This window comes from Amphibalanus amphitrite, unplaced genomic scaffold, assembly GCF_019059575.1.
Source record: "Amphibalanus amphitrite isolate SeventyFive unplaced genomic scaffold, NRLGWU_Aamphi_draft 000119F_arrow, whole genome shotgun sequence".
Lineage (NCBI taxonomy): Eukaryota > Metazoa > Arthropoda > Thecostraca > Balanomorpha > Balanidae > Amphibalanus > Amphibalanus amphitrite.
The window spans coordinates 113,654-136,599 of NW_024881614.1; the positions used below are offsets into that span (position 1 = coordinate 113,654).

A 22,946-nucleotide genomic window follows, 5' to 3' on the forward strand; every position below is an offset into this window, starting at 1 on the left:
CTAGTTCCAATATCTTAAGTGCTGAAGATGGGAGATCATCTTTTACAGGGATCAATAGGCCAAATTCGCAACTTGATTCTCGCGATAAATTATGTATGTTGCAGGCTTTTCATGACGCCATAGGTGAGCACGATCTGAACTTGGCCTGCTTATTCCGTCCCAGATTGCACATCAGTACCTATCGCACATTTCGTTTGAGACTTTTTCTTTTGCATCACGCACAGTTTCCACGAAACCAGCCCTTGCCAGTTTTGAACCAGTGCCCAGAGGTGTAACAAAGTGTAGGTCCACCTGCGGTACGTACGGAGATCTACCTAACATTCATGCAGCCTGACCGCCTGAGCCAACTAAAGCATATGATACAGACGGCTCTCAAACTGAGATGGATGGTCTGAACGAAATGGGGCTATGGGTGGTCCCAAATACATAACATATTCTTGGTGGTATCAACGTGTGCCAAATTTTAAGCCATGACAAAGTTTGGTTGAAATATCTTGATTGTGATGGAATTTATTTGAACTTAACCCGTGCCCCACTGGGGTCTGCGTATAACGTGCCCTACTGGGGGGGGGGGGGTGGCTCTTCATAGCCCCCCCCCCTCCTAACTCCGAAGTCCGAAACTACTGGGCCGATCGTCAAAATTCAAACGGTGTCTGGTAGCCCCGGAAAAAAGTCGAAGGAGACCTAATTTAATTGACCTCGAGGTCACCAATGATCCGTTCATGACTGGGGATGCTCTACAAAGCCCCTTTCCCGTTTTTCGGCCATATTTTCCAAACCGTTAAACCGCGCCCCACTGGGGGGGGCTATTCATAGCCCCCTCCCGTTTTTCTGCAATAACTTCCAAACCGCTTGACATATCAACGCTAAACTTTCAGTACCTTTGGCTGCATGAATTTGACACCTTGTGTCAAAATATGAACTTCGTAGCTACTATAGGTCGGCTGGAAGTGACGTCAGAGTGACGTCATGTTCGGCCGATTTCGACGCAAAACATTGAACTACGGCAATTGCTCCCAAGAGCTTAGTTTTTAAGCTAGATCCAATTTCTTTGCATTAGAGGACTCAAAATAGATTGCGCTATCGAACTGCTATCTCTGATTTTCAAAATTTCGAAAATTTCGAAAATTTTATATAATAAAATTCAAAATTTATATTTTCATTTTTTCAAAAAGTTTTTGAATTTTCGAAGAAAAACAGAATATATGTTATAGAACGCATGCTAATGACTAACTCTAGCAAGTTTAAGCTAAATATATTCAAAAATTGTCAAGCTATACTTATGATTGCAAAAAAATCACAATTATTAATTTTTCAAATCAATTTTTCAGTCCGTATTTGACATCGTACACCAATATAAATAGCACCATCGTGTTCCTGAGCTCTAACTGCATCAAATAGACACATTTTGTGTTGAAACATTTTAACTTTAAAATTTGCCTTTTTTGACCTGAAAGTGACCTGAAAGTGACTAACCTAAGCAAAATTCGACTCAAAATGACCTCGAATGACATAGACGACATCAAATTCGAAATATATGGCCTAAATGGACCATAAAAGTTGCGTCACGTGACCGACGCATGATATAATATTTCGGTGACCTGTGATGACCTGACCCTGAGCTGAAAATCAAAGTACAAGTTTGGTACCCTCAGGGTATCTAGAGCATCTGTTCACGAGTGTGTATACCAAAAATGAGCATAATCTGACTTGTAAGACGGCGGCCAGAGCCCAAAATGTGAACAAACCAAAATGCTAATAATTTTTACTTTGACCTGACCTGTGACGTCATCAGTGACCTTGAGGTCAATGATTTTATGTTTCATTCGACAGTGTTTTCCAGGGCTATCATACGCCGTTTGAAATTTGACGATCGGTCAAGTATTTTCGGAGAAAGGAAGGGGAGGGACTCGCGTTATGGAAAATACCCCAGTCATGCGCCGGGTAAAGATATTGATGGCCTGAGCTTAGTAACTGCGATGCGGCCACTCGAACTAGAGGTTCGAGTTCGCTCGATAGTTCCTGGACTGTAGGTAACACACATAACCCTCGCCGGACCTATTGGTTTTCTACATACGCGCCGGCCGAGGGGGGGGGGGGGGCGGGTACGACCCCCCCTCGCCGTTTCGCCCCTGGTGGAGCTAGCGCGTCGCGGAAAAAACGAGCGTGTGCGCCGTTACGAGACGCAGAGATTGGTACCCGATTTTAAGGTCCTAGGTCAACCGGTGACCTCTGAGGTCAGGTCAAGTGCCCCAAGGTACGGTTCAGTTTTTGGTGAATAACTTCGCAAAAAACGGCCGCAGAGCGCCGATTTTGGCAGCATCGTGTTCGTCTCGCTCAGGCGCGTCGAATGATATACTTTTTGTCCGGGTCAGGTCAACTTGGGGTGTTGACCTCAGGTCAAGGTCAGGTCAGCACCCCCAGGTCACGAAGTTGATCGAAAAAGGTCATATCGCATATCATTCGATTTGGCAGGTCTTCCTGAGTCCATTGGTGGCTTTCCCGACTCGCTAGCTCAATTTGATCAAGAGTTATTGACGAAAAACTAATATGACCTTGATGACGTCATAAATGACGTCACGCAAGGTCAACATTGCAAAAGTGACGCATCTATCCTTGCAAGGAGTGCATCAAATCACGATTCTGTGTGCTTGAGATAGTTGGAGATCGTTCCCGGCGCCAGAATAGCAGCTTTCATTTTTCCCCATTGACTTATAATGGTGAGGTCACGAAAATGACCTGACCTCATATGACCTTTAGGAAAAATCCGAGATATACAGGTTGTGAGACTCATAATGGATACTACATCCTGCAAGTTTCATTTCCCTGTGACATCTCCTCTGGCAGTGAGGGCGTTGCGAAGTTGCGACATCTGAAGACCGTGCAGAGGTTCACTTATGACGTCATAGGTCAGTGACCTGACCTGACCCAAAAATGCGGTTGGTTTCAAAAGATCTGGCTTGAATCAAAGGTCAGGTATGCCAAGTTTCAGCTCTCTATCGCCAGCGTGTTCGGAGCTATCGCGAAAAAAAACCTATGGGGGCGGCACCCGCCCCCCCCCCCTCGGCCGGCGAGGGATAATACATAGTTATCCGTACCATGTACAGGCTTATCGTCACGAATTTATATTCTATCAAATAGCTTTTCTCGTAATCGTGTGCGATTTTTTGGCGGTGAAACATATCCTCCCATGCGTTGTGTTTTCAGGTGTGCTACCTACAGGCTGCATCTGTAGACTTGTAGGGAAATAAAATATTAAGAATTCACAGATTTGATAACAATGTCAAGTCAAGATCTTGTAAGCTTATACCTCTTAGAATCACATGCACTTTGTCGTATCCCTACACCATAATGCTGTCTTCAGAATGATGCTCGCATTATGGAGTCACCTGCATGGTCCAGTTCGTTCATCCCCACTTAATGACACGTCTCATGTGATGTTGGATCACGTATATTTCAACACTTCGATGATGACACATTTTCAGGAAAATATCAAATGTCAGCCTCCCCCAGAACACAGTTCACACAGCCTACTTTCCGTAGCTGCCGACGGGGATGCCCTGTCCGATCAGTCTGCCGCCACCCTGCTGCACAGAGAGCGCGTCCGTGTTGCTCGACTGCTGATTGCCGAAGAGGCCGGTCGACTGGGAGCCCTGGGACGACGCCTGGTTGATGCTGCTCGATCCCAGACCAGAGGCGCTGCCCTGAAAAAGCCATAAACGGTGTTAATAGCTATCAAAAACTTATCTTGTGAAAGCAGGGGTATCACAGTAAATTAAATGAATGTGTCCCGCAACAACTATCAAAAAGTTCATCTACACATATGCTTACCCCGGCGACAGCTGAAGTCTGCTGAGTCTGGGTAGACCCTCCGATGGGAGTGCTCTGCTGTGCCTGGAGCACATTTCCCGCAGCATTTCCAGTGGCCACACCACCGCCAGGGATAATGCCAGCGCTGTGACCGGGCTGAACCAGACCAGCCTGTCCCAGACCAGGCTGGACCAGACCAGCCTGTCCCAGACCGGGCTGGACCAGACCAGCCTGTCCCAGACCAACTTGCCCCTGACGGCCGTGTCCCAAACCGGGGTGAACACCGACCGGGCGGCGACCGCGTCCCGGCTGGTTGTAGACCCGGGTAGCCGCGGCTACCGCCACCAGGCACAAAAGAGCGGCGAACACCTTCATGATGATTCTGAAATAACCATATTACCACTGGTTAGCGAGGGACTGAAAAGACTGCACGCACGTGGGGACAGAGGATCTAAAAAATTTAGATCGAAATATAAAAAGGCAATCAGAAGTAGGTATTTTGAAATGATGTTCATAAAAACTGTAAATTTACAGTCCATCACCAGAGAGGGGCATTGACTGAGTTGAGCTGAGTTTAATTCACACCGCTTCCAACTCACCTGTTTGTTGGGGGTAGACCGACTCTGTGTGTTCTACAGCTGGGATTGATGCAGTCCGACGGGCCCGGCGGCTTTATATATCAGGCCGGCAGACCGGTGTGTGACGTCAGCACCACCGTCGGCTATTGAAGATTTATGGGCCATCAGCTTACACAGGAAAGGATTGGTCATTCTACCTAAACGGGCGGATAACAAAATCATGGAAAAATGCGCCGTCACATTTGAAGGCCCCAGCTTATGAGGAGGACAGCTCACATGTAAACGCTGAGTACTTCCCAGTTTTTCGATTTTGTGCCAAAAATTAAATGTCGCTAGTTAACTAGCCTGACGACGAAGTAGTGTACTTGTTAGTTAATGAATTGTGAGCACGTGTTTTAGGCAATGACCTTATAATGAATGGACCGGGCCTGAGCGCTAATGTTAGCGAGATTATTTTCTAATCCACTATGCTTTATTAATATGTAGGTATGAGAGGTTTGTTTATGTCAGATGATTACGGAGCAAGCGAAGCGAGCGTAGTCTTTCCTTAGATTAACGGAAATTTCTGAGTATGAGCGGCCGGCCGTGCGGACGCTTTTGCGAGGCTTATATCTCAGCAACCACTTGACCGATTTACATGCGGTAATTTTTGTAGGGTAGCTTCATTCCTTCTACCAAGTATTGGACTATTCCCGATGCATGTGGGTGACCCCTTATGCACGTGCCACGTGCAAAACGAAAAGGTGTCAGTTTTGTAATTGTTGCAATATCTCGGTAACTACTTGGCCGATTGCGCTGAAAGTTGGCATGTAGGTAGGCACCCACTAGGCACTGCATATCCATGTGCCAGAGTTGGGGTGCTGCTGCACGTGCGCACGTGCAGGGGTCGTTTCCAGATCTCGAGAACGGCTGGACCGATTGCGCTCAAATTTGGCACACAGTTAGGGACCGGTTAGTAGGGTGCCGTGCACAAGTCAGTTGGGACCCATTTTGCACGTGCGCACGTGCAGGTTGCCGCTTCCAGATCTCGAGAACGGCTGGGCCGATTATGCTCAAATTTGGCACATCGCTAGAGACCGGCTATTAGAGTGCCGTGCACAAGTCAGTTGAAGGTACCCCTTTGCACTTTCGCACGTGCAAGGCCCACCCTCTCGCTCGCTCCGTTAGTCGCCCTTCAAGGCGTTATACTGGTGAATATTGGTTGCAAGTTTAGTTGTTGTTCTGCTCGTGTTAGTTAAATAAAATTACATACCATTAAGTTAAGGCCTTGTGCGAATCCTACCATCTTGAAATGCACCTGCAACGTACACGCAAAACAAAACGATTTGCAGAAAAAAGATGCAATGAAAACAGCGCTTCTGGAGGTTAAGAATCAAGTGCTGAATAAACAGTCTTGGTTTAAATGAACGTTTTTCAGACATTCACCTAGAACTTAATATTTTTCACCACGCACTCGCACCTAATATTGTTCCTCGGGTGATTGATAACTTTCTGACCCATACAGCTATAACAAAAAGCAACGCAACTGGTCTCAGCATGTGTTTATCGCTGTGAAAAGGAAAGTGAAAAAAATCATTCCAACAAGACGTTAATGTCATACTTTTTCACATGATCACAAAGAGCAGCAAAGTTGAAGTAGGTAGAAAGGCAACGTTTAGACCAAGATTCTTACAGATAAGGTTGGGACGCCAGTCACGTGATCCTTTTTCTGCTTTTCCCAACCCTACTCACGATTTTTATAAGCCTTGATTTATTCCTTGCACAGAGGCGTTTGTAGTTGTTTTATATACAAAAACTAATTTAATGATATTTGAAATTAACAAACAGATTTTACTCGTGTTTAGACTACCTTTCATGAAAAGCGGCAATGCAAGGAAAGCCGGAACCATGTTTCAGCCTAAGGCCCATTGCAATGATAAATACTACGGTTGTTGAATTTATGTACTAAAAAGCCGCATCCTATTCAGCACGACTTACCAATACCAATACCAATTTATTCCAGCATATCCGCACATAGTTGCTATTCCTTGCCTTCGGTCAAGCTGTAAAAAGTAGAGGGATAAAAAGTCAAGCACTCCGTTCATACGCACACAAATTGAAGCGGGCATAATAAAAATACAAATTAAACTAAGCATCACATCACCGCAAGGAGTTAAATTCGCGTTATTGATGCATTTTGAAATACCATGACTAAAGGGACGAAAGACCAATGTGTTTTAACTGATGGGAATTAATGACCTCTGCTGGGCTTTTGTTGATGCATACAAGCATGCATATCACTGCACAGTGCACAGCTCTGCAAGCCGATGACTTTTCATGCAGTCTTTTCAGAAGTGTGCTGGAAGTGGCAAAAGTGCCTATCATCAGATTCTCCGGACACATTACTCAGCATCGGACATCACGTCGGATCGCTGGTTCCTCGTGCTGCCGGGCCCGGAAAACCCGCCACACTGGGGAGCCCCTTCCACCGAACTGCAGCCAGCCACCGCCCACGCCGCCGCCCGGGCCGTACGTAATACCTGATCGGGACGGGCCGGGGCAGAGCGCAGACGCCACGTCCGAGGACCAAACCGGTCCGTCAATGATTCGTGGAAGCGGCAGTGGATTGCAGACACAGTGCTGCCGGCGTTACACGCAGTCATGGACACTGGGCAGGTCATTCACATTGTAACATAAGGGGGGGGTGGGGAGGGGGGTTATTAACTTACGCATCTGCAGGCCAATAGGCTATCGATGGCTGGAGAAAATAATATAACACTGTGCTTGCTGTTATGAGTTTGGAGATCCGTAAAATTACATATTTTTTTAGACATGCCGTGCATTCACCTACGCTTTGCTGCAGGCCAATAGGCTGTCGATGGCTGGAGAAAATAATATAACACTGTGCTTGCTGTTATGAGTTTGGAGATCCGTAAAATTAGATATTTTTTTTAGACATGCCGTGCAATTTTTGCAACTTCTTAAGCAAGAACATTAATTTACCTATTTAGGTACTACATCAAATTTCAGGTGCTCCAAACTCAATTTTCGAAAGCACGCGCCAAGTGTAGCTAAAGGTATTTTCTTTTCTTTTATAGCTTTAGCTCGAATGTTTGAATGGACGGATTGACAGAACAGAGCCGGGGCCCACGTTAAGTAGCGCTCGTGGCCTAGACCCCGACCCCTACCGTCCGATCGCGTAATTCCGGGTATCGGGAGAATCTAGATATCAAAGTTAAACGTGCCCCTCAAAGCCGGGCACGACCCGTCCCACTCAACCGACTTCAACTGGCTGCGGCTGCTCCCACCAATCGCAGACCATCCCCGTCAGGAGTCTCAAATATCTCAAATATCGCCGGAGTGACTCGAGCCCAGTCTCTCACTACCGGGAGTCTAACGCTCTACCAACCGAGCAACGGAACAGTTAGATAATATGTAACATCTATACATACATAAGAACAGGTAGTTCTGTGCGTGCCTATATTTGGATTTTATATCTCCTCAACTCCCACGTAATCTCATCCTAATATTAGTCGTAATTTGCAAGCGAAAATAAACTAATTTTCTTATCAAAACGGGGTGAGCTCATTCCACAGAGTCTGGAATATTCCCGTCCTTTACAATTTTTTCCTCTATGAGCTGGTTTGTTGCGAAACGGCCAAAGTTTAAACACATAACCTGACATCGTTCTATGAGATTTCGTTGTGTAGATCGGGATGAGTGTCATGGTGAAGAAGAAACAAAAATCCGCTGATCTGCCGGCCCTTGGTCGTTCCTTACGGAGGAATGACCAAGCATGAGAATCGCCTTATAATCTTGAAGAAAACAAAATTAGCTGATTATGCCTGAAATCTGCATGGACTGCTTGCAGCATAGGCAAAGGCATCCCTTTGTCGAAAAGAGCACATGACATTTTTAAACGATATTTATTTTGTGGTTTTGAAAGATGAAGAAAGAAATGCGATCACCCGGTGTGTGCCTACCTACACGGCAAGTTTGGGCGCCATCGGCCCAGTCGTTGCTGAGTTTTTGTTGGCGGAAAGGTGAACAATTTTATACCTACATACACCTCTGACTGCGGGTCGGTGACACGTGGCGTGACGGTCACCAATACGCATCAAAATTAGCTGAATTTATGAATGAAAGGATGGGGCTATCAAATGTAGCAAGCGCTTATCAATTGATGGAGAGGTTTCCGAGATAGAAACGCGCCACGGGTCCTGGCCACGGGTCCTGGCCGGGCTGGCTCGGGTCGCTCATCCCTGATATTCTTTTTTTACGCACAATAAAAATCGCTGGCTCGCGGTGCACACTTCCTCGCAAATTGTGAATAGATGAGAGAGACCACGAATAAGAGAGATGGAATTATATACCTCCCAACAGATTGCGCTGCTTTTATAGTACCTTCTTCATTCATTCTTGGTAAGGGCCTCACACTTGCTTTAGAACCAGGGAAGCCCAGAGTGGGTAAAAATTCCATATATGTACATCATTCCAGTTACGTTGTACGCGTACATGGCAACAGCACACGCAAGTGGTCCGATTCTTTGACAGTTTTTTATAGGCTATCACACGATCTTCGGCACGTACTTCATCGTTACATAACGCACAGCCCTACTTGAAAAACCGGTTTTGCACGGTTCAGCTTCTCTGAAAGGTGCCGATCGTGCGATTGCCGGCTCACGCTTGCGTAGGAAATCCGTGTTTGCAAACACTTCCAAAGAAATTCTCTCGAGGTTACCGGGAAGCGCGAACGCCGAGGTAGCTGCAGAAATCAAGCTGGCATTAACCCTAATGTCGGTGGCGTGGGGAGAGATATAATTCGGCCAGGGGCAGCCTTTTTGCACTCCTCGAGAAGCGATCTGAATGAAATCAGACAGTACAACTTAGCAGTTCTACATATTTGTGGAAATTCAAAGTTTTATATATTTGGCCCTCAAAATCAACTTTAACAAAAAATTAACCCCTTAGCAATTGATAATGCAAACTGCAGTTCACCATGATAGCAAATGCACGAGCTCATGTGTAATTCGAGGGGCGATGCGGGGTGGGCAGGAAGGAAATGTGTGTGTGAGTCTAATGCAAATGGAAGGTGTGTAACGTGTGCATAAAAGTATGCAAAAGAAAGTGTGATGTGGTAATGTAAATAAATGAAAAAAAGAAGAAAAATATAGCAAAAGCAGGTCGGTTACCAAATGGAAGTGAGCCTTACAGTTCAGGTAGAAATTGGTTCTCTTCACCAGTTAACCAGCACATGAACGGAGAGGGCTCTAGGTATAAGCCCTCTATGTATATTGATGGAGACAAGTAGAAAAACACGGAACAAATAGTGCATGGACGCGTTTCGATTATTAAATCTTCATCAGCATGACATAATCACAGAGAAAACAAGATATAGCACTATCTTGTTTTCTCTGTGATTATGTCATGCTGATGAAGATTTAATAATCGAAACGCGTCCATGCACTATTTGTTCCGTGTTTTTATAAGCCCTCTATATATGCTATCCCGCGCCCTGCTGGGGGGGGGGGGCAGAATCTGCCCCCTCCCGTTTTTCGCCAATAACTTCTAAACACGTTACGCCAGCGAGGTCAAACTTTCAGTACCTTAGCATGCATCAATTTAAGACGTTTCCTGAAACTTGAAGCGAAATCCGTCGTTTTTTTAAGAAAATGACGTTTTAGTGACATCCTGTTCGCCATGTTCGCCTAAACACCGGCAAAATTTCAAACGCCGCGAACTTCTTCATTTTTAAAGGAATCAAGACGTAACAAAAAAGATTATATGATTTTACTTTGTCTATCAAATGGCTATCTCGGTTTTTTGGAAAATTTTGGTTTTTGGCCTAAATCTTAAAAACTGACTTTTGGGAAAATAATAATTACATCCAAAATTTTCAGTGTATCGAAAAAACGGAATATATGTCAGTGAGGTGGTCTATGTGCACCTACATACCAATTTTTAGAAGAATCGGTTCAAAAAGGTGAAGGTTTTCAAAATTTTATGACGTCACGACACACAAATTTATTGAAAAATGTTTTTTTTTTGGAAGTTCTAGACCTCGTACGAAAACAAAAAAATAGCACCATTCGATTTGCAGTGAAAAACTACATCAGATAGACACCTTTTTAGGCCTTAACAACCAACTTCAAAATTTGACCACACTTGACCTGACCTTGACCTGACCTCGACCTGAAATTCATCCAGAGGTGGTCCATTTCACTTATTGAGTGTGCCTATTGAATTAGTTATATGAATAAAATGACCCATAAAACATGTGTCGTACATGCCCTTTTCTATATCTTGTTTTTGCTGACCTGACCTGACCTGACCTGACCTTGACCTTGACCTTTTAATGATATTGTTTGCAACGAATATTGTCTTGGTAGCCTAATAACACGTTTTGGGCAATCAGTCTCAGTCCATTCTTCGGCAACTACGGTGCAAGGCCGATACTGTAGAAACTTGCATTTTGTACCCTTGACCTGACCTTGACCTGACCTCTGACCTACTTGAGCAAAAAAATTGGGCTCGTAAGATCCGTCTTGTTGAGAGCTTTCGATTGCCGTTCTCCCCATCTTTCTACGACCATCGGTTCGGAAGTTAGACAGAGGGGGGGGGGGGCAGAATCTGCCCACCCACCCCAGCAGGGCGCGCATGGCTGAATAGCCCAGCGGGGCGCGGGCTATATAAGTTTTTCTGCAACATATTTTATGTAGACCGATGAAACTACCAACAACGGTTTCTTTGTATGAGCTGACACAGAATACACAGTATACCAAATGCTCTCTCGGATTTTCGAAATTTTGAAAGTTTTGGATATTATGCATATAAAATATCACAAATTGCGTTCTTGTAGTCTTAACCAATACGTTTTTGACGTTTCGACAAAATCAGAAAAAAAAGATAGAAAACATACAGATGAACTATTCAAGAAAGTTTTTGCCTGATAACTTCAAAAATGTTCAAGTTATCCGCTTTTGCATTCTGCCGAGGTCAATTATTCACAATTATCAATAATTCAATAGAATGTTCAGTACGTTTTGAGTATTGTACACCAAAAATAGCACCATCGTGTTTCTGAGCTCCAAAGGCATCTAATAGGGACCCTTTTTGTTGAAAAATTTGAACTTTTTTACGTGACTTTGACCTGGACTTCGCTCTTACCAGCTGAAAATGGCTTCCGACGACACAGACGACACTATTTTCGAGTCCTGCTGAAAAGAAATGAAAGATGTGCCATATGACCCAAACAGGTCTAAAACTTTTCGTGAACATTTGTGGCCTAGCCAAGTGTATAAAATGTGTGTTAAGTGCACAAGCAAGAGTGTACACTGTACAGCATCTTATGAGCACATATTTGTAAGAGCTAGGCCAATTATGAGTTTGATGCGATTTTTTGGTGGCGACCGGAGATCGAATGTGTGAACATGCCTAAATGTTGATAATTGCTACTTTGACTTGACCGGTGTTGGCATCGGTGATCTCGAGGTCAACAAAATTAGGCTTCATTCGACGTTTTTCCAGGGCCACTAAATGCCACTTCAATTTTGAAAATTGAACCAGTAGTTTCGGGGATATGAGGGAAAGCTCTGTATAGACCCCCCTCTCGTCACCCGCGTTGTGAAATTTACCCCAACCATGCGCGGTTTAATTGTGCCGACAACAAGCCACACGTAAAGAATACATAATACATATAACCTATATTTATGTCATGATAACGATGTAACAACAGTCGCCATTTTCCTGAAGTGCAGCGTAAGTGTGTCACGGAGACATTCGTGGCGCACTGGCCGCTGGAAATTCCCTCGCGCTGCCGACACCCATGGCGTAGCCGTAGTCGGAAAACAGAGCGATTCCTGGAAGGCCAGCATTCGTGGGTGTAGCAAACAGGCCTGACAGCCTCCCGTGATGATTGTCGGTCCGAAAGGCAGCCGTATATACCTGGGGAGGTGCTGACGTCACACACCGGTCTGCCGGCCTGATATATAAAGCCGCCGGGCCCGTCGGACTGCATCAATCCCAGCTGTAGCAGACACAGAGTCGGTCTACCCCCAACAGACAGGTGAGTTAGAAACGGTGTGAATTATACTCAGCTCAACTCAGTCAATTCCCCTCTCTGGTGTTGGGTTGTAAAGTTTCTATGCGCATCAGTGCTAAATTCTCATCACTTTCAAGCGCAACTCGGCATTGCTAAAGACTTTGCAGAGTTCTCCTCATCAACTAAAAATGCTAAACATTGCACAGTATTTGCAATCTTATTGTGAATGGCGGTAACTTCTGCAGTTTTAATAAGGACTGTTTCTCATCGTGCTGTTTTTTTCAGTCACTCAGTGATCAATCAAAACTGTGAGATCTTTCTCGGACTGAGGCTGATCGTTATACGACGCTGACGATGTTATACGGTTATTTCAGAATCATCATGAAGGTGTTCGCTGCAATCCTGAGCCTGGTTGCTGTAGCTGCGGCCTCTCGTGTCTACTCACAGCCGGGAGTTGGAGTCCACTCCGGTTTGGGACAGACTGGTGGAGTCCACTCCGGTTTGGGACAGACTGGTGGAGTCCACTCCGGTCTAGGACAGGCTGGTCTGGTCCAGCCCGGTGTGGGACAGGCTGGTCTGGTCCAGCCTGGTGTGGGACAGGCTGGTCTGGTCCAGCCTGGTCTGGGACAGGCTGGTCTGGTTCAGCCCGGTCACGGCGCTGGCATTATCCCTGGCGGCGGTGTGGCCAATGGAAATGCTGCGGGAAATGCGCTCCAGGCACAGCAGAGCACTCCCTTCGGATCTACCCAGACTCAGCAGAATTCAGCTGTCGCCGGGGTAAGCATAAGTGCAGATCAACTTTTTTGATAGGTGTTTGGAAACAAATTCATTTAATTTACTGTGATACCCCTGCTTTCAAAAGAGAGGAAGTTTTATTTTTTTGACACCGTCTACGGCTTTTTCAGGGCAGCGCATCTGGTCTGGGAGCAAGCAGCATCAACCAGGCGTCGTCCCAGGGCTCCCAGTCGACCGGCATCTTCGGCAATCAGCAGTCGAGCAACACGGACGCGCTCTCTGTGCAGCAGGGTGGCGGCGGACTGATCGGACAGGGCATCCCCGTCGGCGGCGCCAGCTACGGAAAGTAGGCTGTGATCTGTGTGCAAACTAAATAAACCGCATTGGGTCGGTTTATTGTTAAATCTGGCAACTATGTTGTTTCTGTGTCGTCGAATTTAAAATGAATAAAATGTCTGTGAAAGTATTGGAGTTTGCAGTCTGTACGCACTACACAGGAAGGACACAGAGCTGAGACGCATCAAGCCTTGGGTCAGTGCTTATCATCAGAGAAAAGGGATATATTTCTGAGTTATTTGATATAGCTCAGTTTGTCATTTCAGCCTTTGCCCGTATAGACGTTTTCAAAACCACGCCCACTTACATGAATGGGGGGAGGTCGATTGAACCATTCAGCCCTTTGGTCGCTGATCAAACTATGTAGAACTTCGTGAAAAAGTAAGTGTGTTACTCGTGACGAGAGGAAGCCAATAGTTGGTATATCCCTCGCCGGACCCATTGGTTTGCTACATACGCGCCGGCCGAGGGGGGGGGGGACGGGTACGACCCCCCCTCGCCGTTTCGCCCCTGGTGGAGCTAGCGCGTCGCGGAAAAAACGAGCGTGTGCGCTGTTACGAGACGCAGAGATTGGTACCCGGTTTAAAGGTCCTAGATCAACCGGTGACCTCTGAGGTCAGGTCAAGTGCCCCAAGGTACGGTTCAGTTTTAGGTGAATAACTTCGCAAAAAACGGCCGCAGAGCCGCGATTTTGGCAGCATCGTGTTCGGCTCGCTCAGGCGCGTCGAATGATATGCTTTTTGTCCGGGTCAGGTCAACTTGGGGTGTTAACCTCAGGTCAAGGTCAGGTCAGCACCCCCAGGTCACGAAAACGGTCGAAAGAGGTCATGTCGCATATCATTCGATTCGGCAGGTCTTCCTGAGTCCATTTGTGGCTTTCCCGACTCGCTAGCACAATTTGATCAAGAGTTATTGACGAAAAACTAATATGACCTTGATGACGTCATAAATGACGTCACGCAAGGTCAACATTGCAAAAGTGACGCATGTAACCTTGCAAGGAGTGCATCAAAGCACGATTCTGTGTGCTTGAGATAGTTGGAGACCGTTCCCGGCGCCAGAATAGCAGTTTTCATTTTTCCCCATTGACTTATAATGGTGAGGTCACGAAAATGACCTGACCTCATATGACCTTTAGGAAAAATCCGAGATATACAAGTTGTGGGACTCATAATGGATACTAGACCCTGCAAGTTTCATTTCCCTGTGACATCTCCTCTGGCAGTGAGGGCGTTGCGAAGTTGCGACTTCTGAAGACCGTGCAGAGGTTCACTTATGACGTCATAGGTCAGTGACCTGACCTGACTCAAAAATGCGTTTTGTGTCAAAAGATCTGGCTTTAATCAAAGGTCAGGTATGCCAAGTTTCAGCTTTCTATCGCCAGCGTGTTCGGAGCTATCGCGAAAAAAACCCTATGGGGGGGGGGCGGCACCCGCCCCCCCCCCCTCGGCCGGCGAGGGATATACAATGGTAAGGCCAGGTCATGTCAATAACTCCAGTCTGAAATTTCACGAAAACAGGATCTCCTTGAACTTTCGTGTTTTGCATGTTTTCTTCTAGAGCAGTTTGGGGACTTGAATTCGAATTTCGCTCCTGGTTTGCTTAAAGAATATTGTTAAAATCCACGCCATTTCAAGAACAATTGAAAGTCTCACCTGATGATTGCTTTTTCGTGATAAGTCTTCATCTGTGTGGAGAGGAAAACCTCTTGACCCAGTTCACCAAACAGACATTCATGAAATGGGATTAGCTGTTGACCATCAAAGATATTAAGTAAAATACAAGCTCGACCGAATGCACCCAGTGAATTTATTCTATTATATGTAGTGAAACTGGAAAGCTTTATTGCCATACGTTAAACAGCGTACTCTTTGCAATAGCTATGCTTATTAGTATGTTATTATTATATCATTATTATAGGTAGGTAATGCACTCAATCGGTAAAATGGAGCCATGGCGATTTCGGTTTTCAAGAACAAGGACCTCACTCCAAGGATAACAAAAAGTTTAAGCTTTTCTATTACGAGTATAGTGACATCCAAAATGATACAATCACTTTCATTTACATTGTATTAAAAGTTTTACCAATGCACTTGGGCTATTACAGTTCCAAGATTGATTTGATCAGCAACGAAAAGCAGTGTGTGTCATCACATCATCATAGTACAACACAAAAGTAGCAACATTCATCGCCATCACAAAATACTGTACGCACATAAGCTTTGATTATTGCAATAATCTGGAAAGGGAACGATGCAGTGTTCATAAATGCCACGACGTAGCTACACATTTTGCCCTGTACATATAAGGGCATAATTTTTCAACCATTGTACGAAATGATCTGCCTCCATAACTGGCTGTTAATGGTCTACTTTGTTGGACATCTGGCTATGTAGCAGCATCATTGAAGATATTGCGTGCGGCTATTGGCTTCCCGAAAAGCAACCGCAGCACGCGTAAGAGCGCTTACTGCAAGAGGGCCATAACTTTTTGCGCACCCTGTACGTGTCTCTGAGAACAATCGCCACAAATGTAGCATCTCCATCCCGACGGCGTGGAGAGAACTGAGGAAGAAGTTAGGATGGTACCCATAAATATACAAACCTCAGATCGTGGTTCCCCTCTGACAGGCATCGATTTGACCGCGGTCTCACCCTCTGTCAGTGGCTCCTAAAGAAACCAGCCAATTTTGAATAAAACATCTTCTGGACAGACGAAAAGTGGTTTCATCTCCAGCGAAGTCCAAACAAGCAGAACGAGCGATACTGGACACCAGTGAATCCCTTCGTCAGCGTCGATTGCCGCGAATAGTGAGTGAGGCCGGAAAGTCATGTGCTGGGCGGCCATGGTGAAGGATCGGGTGATCGTGCACTGGTTCCCCAACAGCCAGTCAGTAAATGGAGAAGCCTACCTCCACCTGCTTCAGAGCAAGCTGTGGCCGGAGCCCGGAGGTTCGAGAATGTGCGTCATCATGTTGATGTCAACAAGACAGCGCCACAGTCCACACCACAACCTCAGCTCGGGCCTGGCTCAAACACAAGTTCAGCCGCCGTGTCATCAGCCGCCTGACGGATCGACCACGGCTAGCTCGCAGCCCGGACCTGTCTCCGCTGCACAGTGGGCCGATATGCCATTCTAGCGCGACAGGGCCTGAATCTTCGAACGGAACCCTTGGTTTTTCGCGAGTAATTCGCGTAAAAAGCGGCCGATCGCAACCAAACTTTCAGTACCCTCGCGATAACTACTTTTACAGCTAACCTGAAAATTTCATGACCCTGACCTTAATGATCTTTGACCTGTGACCTTCTTTCGAGACCATGTTTGGCCGGAATCGCGATTAAGCGTATGTCGGCTCGCATTAGCCGCGGGTTTGCAGTCTTTTCTTGGTTTAAAGCGTTCAAACATGGGATATTATGTTGCTCCCATGCATTAGGGTGGGTGTCAAGGTCACCAGAAGGTCAAGTAAGGTCATTGACCTTTTATGACCTTGGTTCACTTTTTCGAGTTTTACATGTTTCTAGGCTAGTTTTTGGAGCTGAATACGAATCTAGCAACCATTTGAACATTTATTAGCTTTGGTGCCTTCGTAACATGTTACAAAGCTGTCAGAGGCGGTTGCCACCTACTGCAAATACCCGGCAAAACCCTTAACTGGTTGACCTGACCTGACCTGACCCGACCTGGCCTAAATGTATGAAGACATCATCTATGATCGTAAATAATATTATATTCGTGATCAGCACCAAAAAAAAACCATAGCAGCCACCCTTTACGACGTTCTAACAGGTCCCGATTTTCCCGACTTTTGGGTCATTGACCTGACCTGGAAGGTCAACCGATGACCTAGGACCTTACAATTGGGTATCATCAGCTTCCTCTTGTCACGGGCAACACGCTCGTCTTTTCCGCGAAGCTCAAGCTCGATCAGGGGCGAAACGGCGGGGGGGGGGGGGTCCAACGGACCCCTTCTATACGTTCCCGGCTGGAAAAACACCACTAGGGCGAGGGTTAAGCCAAATCTGAGGGCCTATTTCAGAAAGACCGCTAAAAGAGCAATTGAATGCACTTTTCCGCGACGATGTAGCTCTATTGGTCCCCGAGATAAGGGCCGGTTTTCGAGAAATGTTGATATATGCAACATTTTACCTTTGATGACCTCTGGTGACGTGACCTTTGACCTGACCTAGAAATGACTAACTACTCCATCTGGAATTTCGGGCGCTCTTTCGAATGCCACTTCCTACGTGTCGCTATGTGGCCCAAGAGCCGAGTTAGAAGGGGAGTGTTCAATCAACACCTCCCGGCCCGGCGCGTTTGACGCCGAGCACCGGTCCGGCGCGGGTTGATGTTTGGCTGCTATATATTCCAAAGTCGCAAAAAGTCGCAAAAAATGACTGTTGGATCTTGTAGTGCAATGAATCATTGACATGTAGCGAGATTTTCGAAGCGGTACTCTGCGGTACATTTTTTAAAGTCTATTTATGTGTGACATCAATTATGTTAAATTATATTTTCGTCTTTAAGTTTTTGCGGTGCCAATACATCATAACCAAGTAAGAGTTCGCCATTTTCATGTAGTTATGTGTGTTCTGCAGACCCGGAGCTATCGTTTCATGTATATAAATGTGGAATTCCTCCTCAAATTGTGATTGTTTTCGTGGATCAAAGATACGTTGTCGAAGAGTGCGGGGGACGAGTTCGGTCCAAACGATTCCGAAGTTCGTGTTTAAGCTGAGTTTTCGCCATGAAATAGCAATTGTGTTGGAAAACAAAGACCACAGCAATGTAGTAAGATCATTTTTGAACAAATTGGTATAGGTTTCATTGCACATCCACAAAGTTCGATTTGTTTACCCATGTCGTGCTAGACCTGGCGATCGGCCCAGTGTGCGCTGGACCAAGGCAATCTATAAAAGGTACAGTCACTCCCCCGCCGACCAATCAGAGACAGATCCTGAGTGACGTCACCCCTGATGCTCGAAAGGGGTGCTCCATTCCTTTACAACGTAAAAATGACTAACTTCATTTGAAGATTTTTGGTGACACTCTACACATATCGCTCAACTTTTGATGTCAATGGAAAGTTCAACTAATTTTCTAGCGATAAAAAGAGCAGCAATATGTTAAGAAATGGCCGGTTTTGAAGATATAGACGATTTAACAACCCTCCGCAGTTGCAGAAAAGCAACGTAAAAAGGCATCGAGCTTATATTTTTACTATGAATAAATCATTTTTCAGTAAGTTTTTAGATATGGTAACGATTTATTCAACAACTTTATTACAATATTTTTATTACTTGGAACTTTATTTCAAAATAATATTTTCAAAAATGGCAACTGTTGGCAAGTAGCTTTGAAGCAATTGTGGCGCGCCGCGCCATTATTGTCCTGAGGCCCCCATATGATGTCATCAAAAGTGGAGTGACATGGGCCTGCGCTGGACGCCTGGTTTTGGTCGGTGCCAATGTCAGAAGTGTGCATTGACCACACTGAAGCAACTGAAGGGGGTGGTCGAGGAGCTAACGGCCGCCATGGATCCAATGGAGGTGACGCGCGCCGTCTTCAGTCTCCGCAGACGCGCCGATGGGCGATGTGTGCGTCGAAAGACAAGAAGCTCCTGTGGATACAGCTTGGGCGGAGGCCGACAACTGAAGAATAAAATCAAAATGTCCCATTTTGTCTAAGTCATCATAAGCAAAAGACTTGGGTCAAGTCTTGGGTCAAGTCTTTTGCTTATAATGACCTACATAGACTGATTACAGAAGCATGACATATTTGTGGGTACGTTTCTCAAATGTTTCAAAAAGCACCTTCGGCGAGAAAAAAAAGAACTGTACATGCTCGCACATAACACAAGTCCACAGAGCGAAGCAAAAGGACAGCCCATGAACACCAGAATCATCGCAATCAGTCAATTTAATCACAGACGTAAGACTGGTTTGCTGCCACAAGCCTGTTGCCAGGCTGATTTTGGGTGCCCTGTTGCCAGCATGTTTCGATGCCGACGCCCGAGCCCGGCACCCATAATCTCTCGGAAGCATCCAGCTACCACCATATATGCATGTTTGTCTGTCTGTTTGCAGTTATCCGGATGCGGTAAATACTAAATACCGTCTACCGAGCCTCCGCCAGCATCGTGCGGCGCGGTGGAAGGATCTGCCTGTAAAAACAAGTTTTTATGTAATGCGCAAGCCTAACAGGTAAATCGGAGTTCGCCTCCACATGCCACCCGGTTACTGACCATCGAGCAGGTAAAAAAGTAACATACTATATTAGATCAGACAGGGGATTAGGAGTCTGCACCTCCATGCCGTTCGTGCACCACGAACACATATAAAAGTAACACACTATATTTGAGCTGGCCACTGCACGGAAATATGTCAGGTTCCAATACTTTAAACACTTTTCATTTGCGCCGTGTCCTCAATCAATTTCATCAACATATTTGGAAGAAGCTTCAGGATCGGTCGATTTCCGACAGCGATTTTCCATAAATATTGCTGAGTTGATGAATAACTTATGAACTGATCAACCGCACTTCATTAGCTGTAAATATTGGATAAGGTGGATTTCAAGGACAATTTGACGTGAGCTTAAATGCAAAAACAATTGATTTAGACTCAGCAAATATCTATTACAAATTGTGTAATCAGAAGCCTCCATACATTGCTATAGTTAAAGTCCGTAAATTGTTTTAACAACTAGCGTTCCTACGCCGGTAAAGTTTCTCGCACTTCTTGCTAACGCAAACTCAGCTGCCCAGTATAATTTCAAGGTAAATTGTCACAGTATATAAACTTTTGCGAGAGTGTGTCCAATGCCACAGAATACGAGTAAATATCAATCCTTTGGTGCAAGAGTCTTCGTTTGCATTTAAAGGTCCGTTCAAAAAGACTCACGCTAAGCATTTAGCTTTGAGAAACATACCTGCAAAACAGTTATCAACATATACCTTAGCCCATCATCGTGAGATACTTGAGCTAAGCATTCCTTATCCGTCATTACATTATCCGTAGATGACGTAGCGTGATGCGTTTAACGGCTGAAGTCATTTAATTACGAGCGAGCGCGAGGTGCGAAGAGAGTCTTTTTCAATGTAACGGACATCAATGCTCTTTTTCAATGCAATGTCAGTTGAGACCCATTTTGCAAATGTGCACGTGCAGAGTGCTGCTTCCAGATCTCGAGAACGGCTGGGCTGATTGCACCCAAAAGAAGAGGGCGCAAAATAGAATTGACCTCAGTCATCGGTATCAAAATTTCGGGATAAATTGTTTTTTATAGATACTGTTACTGTCATCAATCGCTGAGGTCTTAAAGCGATCATTCAGCCAGTCTAGCTATGACGAGCATTTTCATTTTTTCTTAGACCTAAGAAAAAATGAAAATGCGACCTCACCCGTGAGGTCGCTTGACGTGACGGTGACCACTTTTACAACATGTGCGAAAAAATGCATGAACAGATGTGCCAAAATATCTCCTCTTATGTGATATCTGCGAGAAACTGCAGGCCGGGAGGGGGGGGGGGGTCCAAACATCCCCGGCGGGGCGCGGGTTAAATGCATGAGCATTGATTATGCTAAAACATAAGCCTAGTTTGACGACTAGCATGGTTAGGAAGGAGTGGTTTGCACCGTAAGTCACTTTGAGTCTTTGACATGAGTCATATTTGAATCAGCCTCCACTGAACTCCTTGACTTATGCTTACACAAATGTGCAATCATACCGTTGCTCTAATGATCTTGACCCAGTTGTAATACGAAACACAACTTGCAACACAATGGCGTGTATCGTCTTTGTATATGCTAGGGAAGCATTATCACAATTGTTGACACGAGGTTTTAACAGAGGTAAAGAGAGACAGACCTTGTTCCGCGGTCGAGGGTGAATAAGACATGTTTGGCGCACGCGAGAGACACGTCAGGCGTCTATAAAGGGAGGTCGTCACACGTCAGTGAGCGATTCGTCGATCAGGGGAGCGATTATAAACAGACTCTGTGGATCTCACAGCGGCCACTGAGCTGACAGGTGAGTAGGAAACGGAGTCCGCCTGATTGGAACCAGAACAAATTCAGTCGGTGACAGCTGACCTGTTGTTGATTCACAAATAATGTCTGGCGTCTTCGGCAGTTTTAATCGGTGGTCAACGTTTTAGTGTATTCCTGATAGTGATAGCAGACACTGAATGCGAATAGATAATGTTTTCGCGATATGTTCACCGTTGTCTGTCTGTCTGTCTGTCTGTCTGTCTGTCTGTCTGTCTGTCTGTCTGTCTGTCTGTCTGTCTGTCTGTCTGTCTGTCTGTCTGTCTGTCTGTCTGTCTGTCTGTCTGTCTGTCTGTCTGTCTGTCTGTCTGTCTGTCTGTCTGTCTGTCTGTCTGTCTGTCTGTCTGTCTGTCTGTCTGTCTGTCTGTCTGTCTGTCTGTCTGTCTGTCTGTCTGTCTGTCTCTCTCTCTCTCTCTCTCTCCCTCTCTCTCTCTCTCTCTCTCTCTCTCTCTCTCTCTCTCTCTCTCTCTCCCTCTCCCTCTCCCTTTCACTTGTCTCTGCTGCTCTCCCTCCCATGTTTCCTCTTCACTCTACTCTCCCTCCTTTCATCTGCCCTCGTCTCCTCTTCCCCTACTCTTCACTAGCTATCTTTTTTCTCGTCTCCCCTTCCCTTCACTCTCATCTGACCCTTCCCCTAACTTCTCTTGCCCTCCTTATTCTCTCATATCTTCTAGGTACAGGGTAGCCTGGGGCAAGACGCCCCAGATAATTTATTTTGCTACATAACTTTTGTCCCACATCACCTGGAAGGCCAAATTTGTGCTCAATGCGTTCTTTGGACATTTTACTTTAAATTCCACCCCTCAAATTCATTCACTTATGATCGGACTCCTAGCTAGGAAGTGATTTGTGAAGCAACTGCAAATGGGGCATTTTGCCCCAACCCCAGGGCAAAACGCCCCACGGCCTGGGGCAAGAAGCCCTATACTCTAGATTAAAGATTAAACATGCTAGTTGACTTAAAGCTTATATGAGAGGTCTGTTAGACTTTGAGAAGCACGGCACTGAAGTTAGCTCCTTCCACCCTATCAGGTGTTCAGCTATGATACTATTGTATGAGCAGGTTTTTTCACCTGCCTCATAAGGCCAAATAATAAATTATTGCAATGGAAATGTTAACAAAATACTTCCTTTGCCATCCAGTTGCTGAGAAAAGTACATATAAATGCATAGAAACTTACTGTTAGCCAGCTACCGAACATTAGGAAGTAGGTAGTCCGAACAACACATGAGGTAAAACGCCCCATGGGGCGTTTTGCCCCGCGACCTACTGGGGCGTTTTACCCCATCACGTAGTTCGGTCAGAGAACAACGCCTTGCACTCCAGCAAGGCATAATTTAACACGAACCAAGCCGGCATTATAAGCGTTAGATAAAGTTGTTCAAAATACATAAAAGTCGTTAAACTGATGTGGACCATAA

The 22,946-nt window shown here is 45.6% G+C and overlaps 2 protein-coding genes across 2 annotated transcripts; one reads left to right on the forward strand and one right to left on the reverse strand.

Moving 5' to 3' along the window:
- Positions 1-3,430: 3,430 nt before the first annotated feature.
- On the reverse strand, positions 3,431-7,008 carry LOC122381348 (glutamine-rich protein 2-like). Its single transcript, XM_043365390.1, has 5 exons — positions 6,908-7,008; positions 6,366-6,430; positions 4,410-4,531; positions 3,832-4,192; positions 3,431-3,704 (listed from the first exon to the last, which is right to left on the reverse strand). The coding sequence occupies exons 4-5, from the start codon at positions 4,183-4,185 to the stop codon at positions 3,531-3,533; spliced, it is 528 nt and encodes a 175-aa protein (XP_043221325.1). The 5' UTR covers positions 4,186-4,192; positions 4,410-4,531; positions 6,366-6,430; positions 6,908-7,008; the 3' UTR covers positions 3,431-3,530.
- A 5,093-nt stretch (positions 7,009-12,101) lies between these two features.
- LOC122381349 (glutamine-rich protein 2-like) lies at positions 12,102-13,607 on the forward strand. The gene is made up of 3 exons (XM_043365391.1): positions 12,102-12,432; positions 12,783-13,185; positions 13,314-13,607. Exons 2-3 carry the CDS (start codon positions 12,790-12,792, stop codon positions 13,491-13,493), a joined length of 576 nt encoding a protein of 191 aa, XP_043221326.1. The 5' UTR covers positions 12,102-12,432; positions 12,783-12,789; the 3' UTR covers positions 13,494-13,607.
- Positions 13,608-22,946: the final 9,339 nt, after the last annotated feature.

What these genes read in the sequence shown, in the direction of transcription:
- LOC122381348 (XM_043365390.1), bottom strand. Translation starts at nt 4,185, where the DNA reads ATGAAGGTGTTCGCCGCTCTTTTGTGCCTGGTGGCGGTAGCCGCGGCT. An exon ending in AGACTTCAGCTGTCGCCGGG is followed by an intron (nt 3,705 to 3,831) that starts GTAAGCATATGT and finishes TGGCTTTTTCAG; the next exon opens with GGCAGCGCCTCTGGTCTGGG.
- LOC122381349 (XM_043365391.1), top strand. Translation starts at nt 12,790, where the DNA reads ATGAAGGTGTTCGCTGCAATCCTGAGCCTGGTTGCTGTAGCTGCGGCC. An exon ending in AGAATTCAGCTGTCGCCGGG is followed by an intron (nt 13,186 to 13,313) that starts GTAAGCATAAGT and finishes CGGCTTTTTCAG; the next exon opens with GGCAGCGCATCTGGTCTGGG.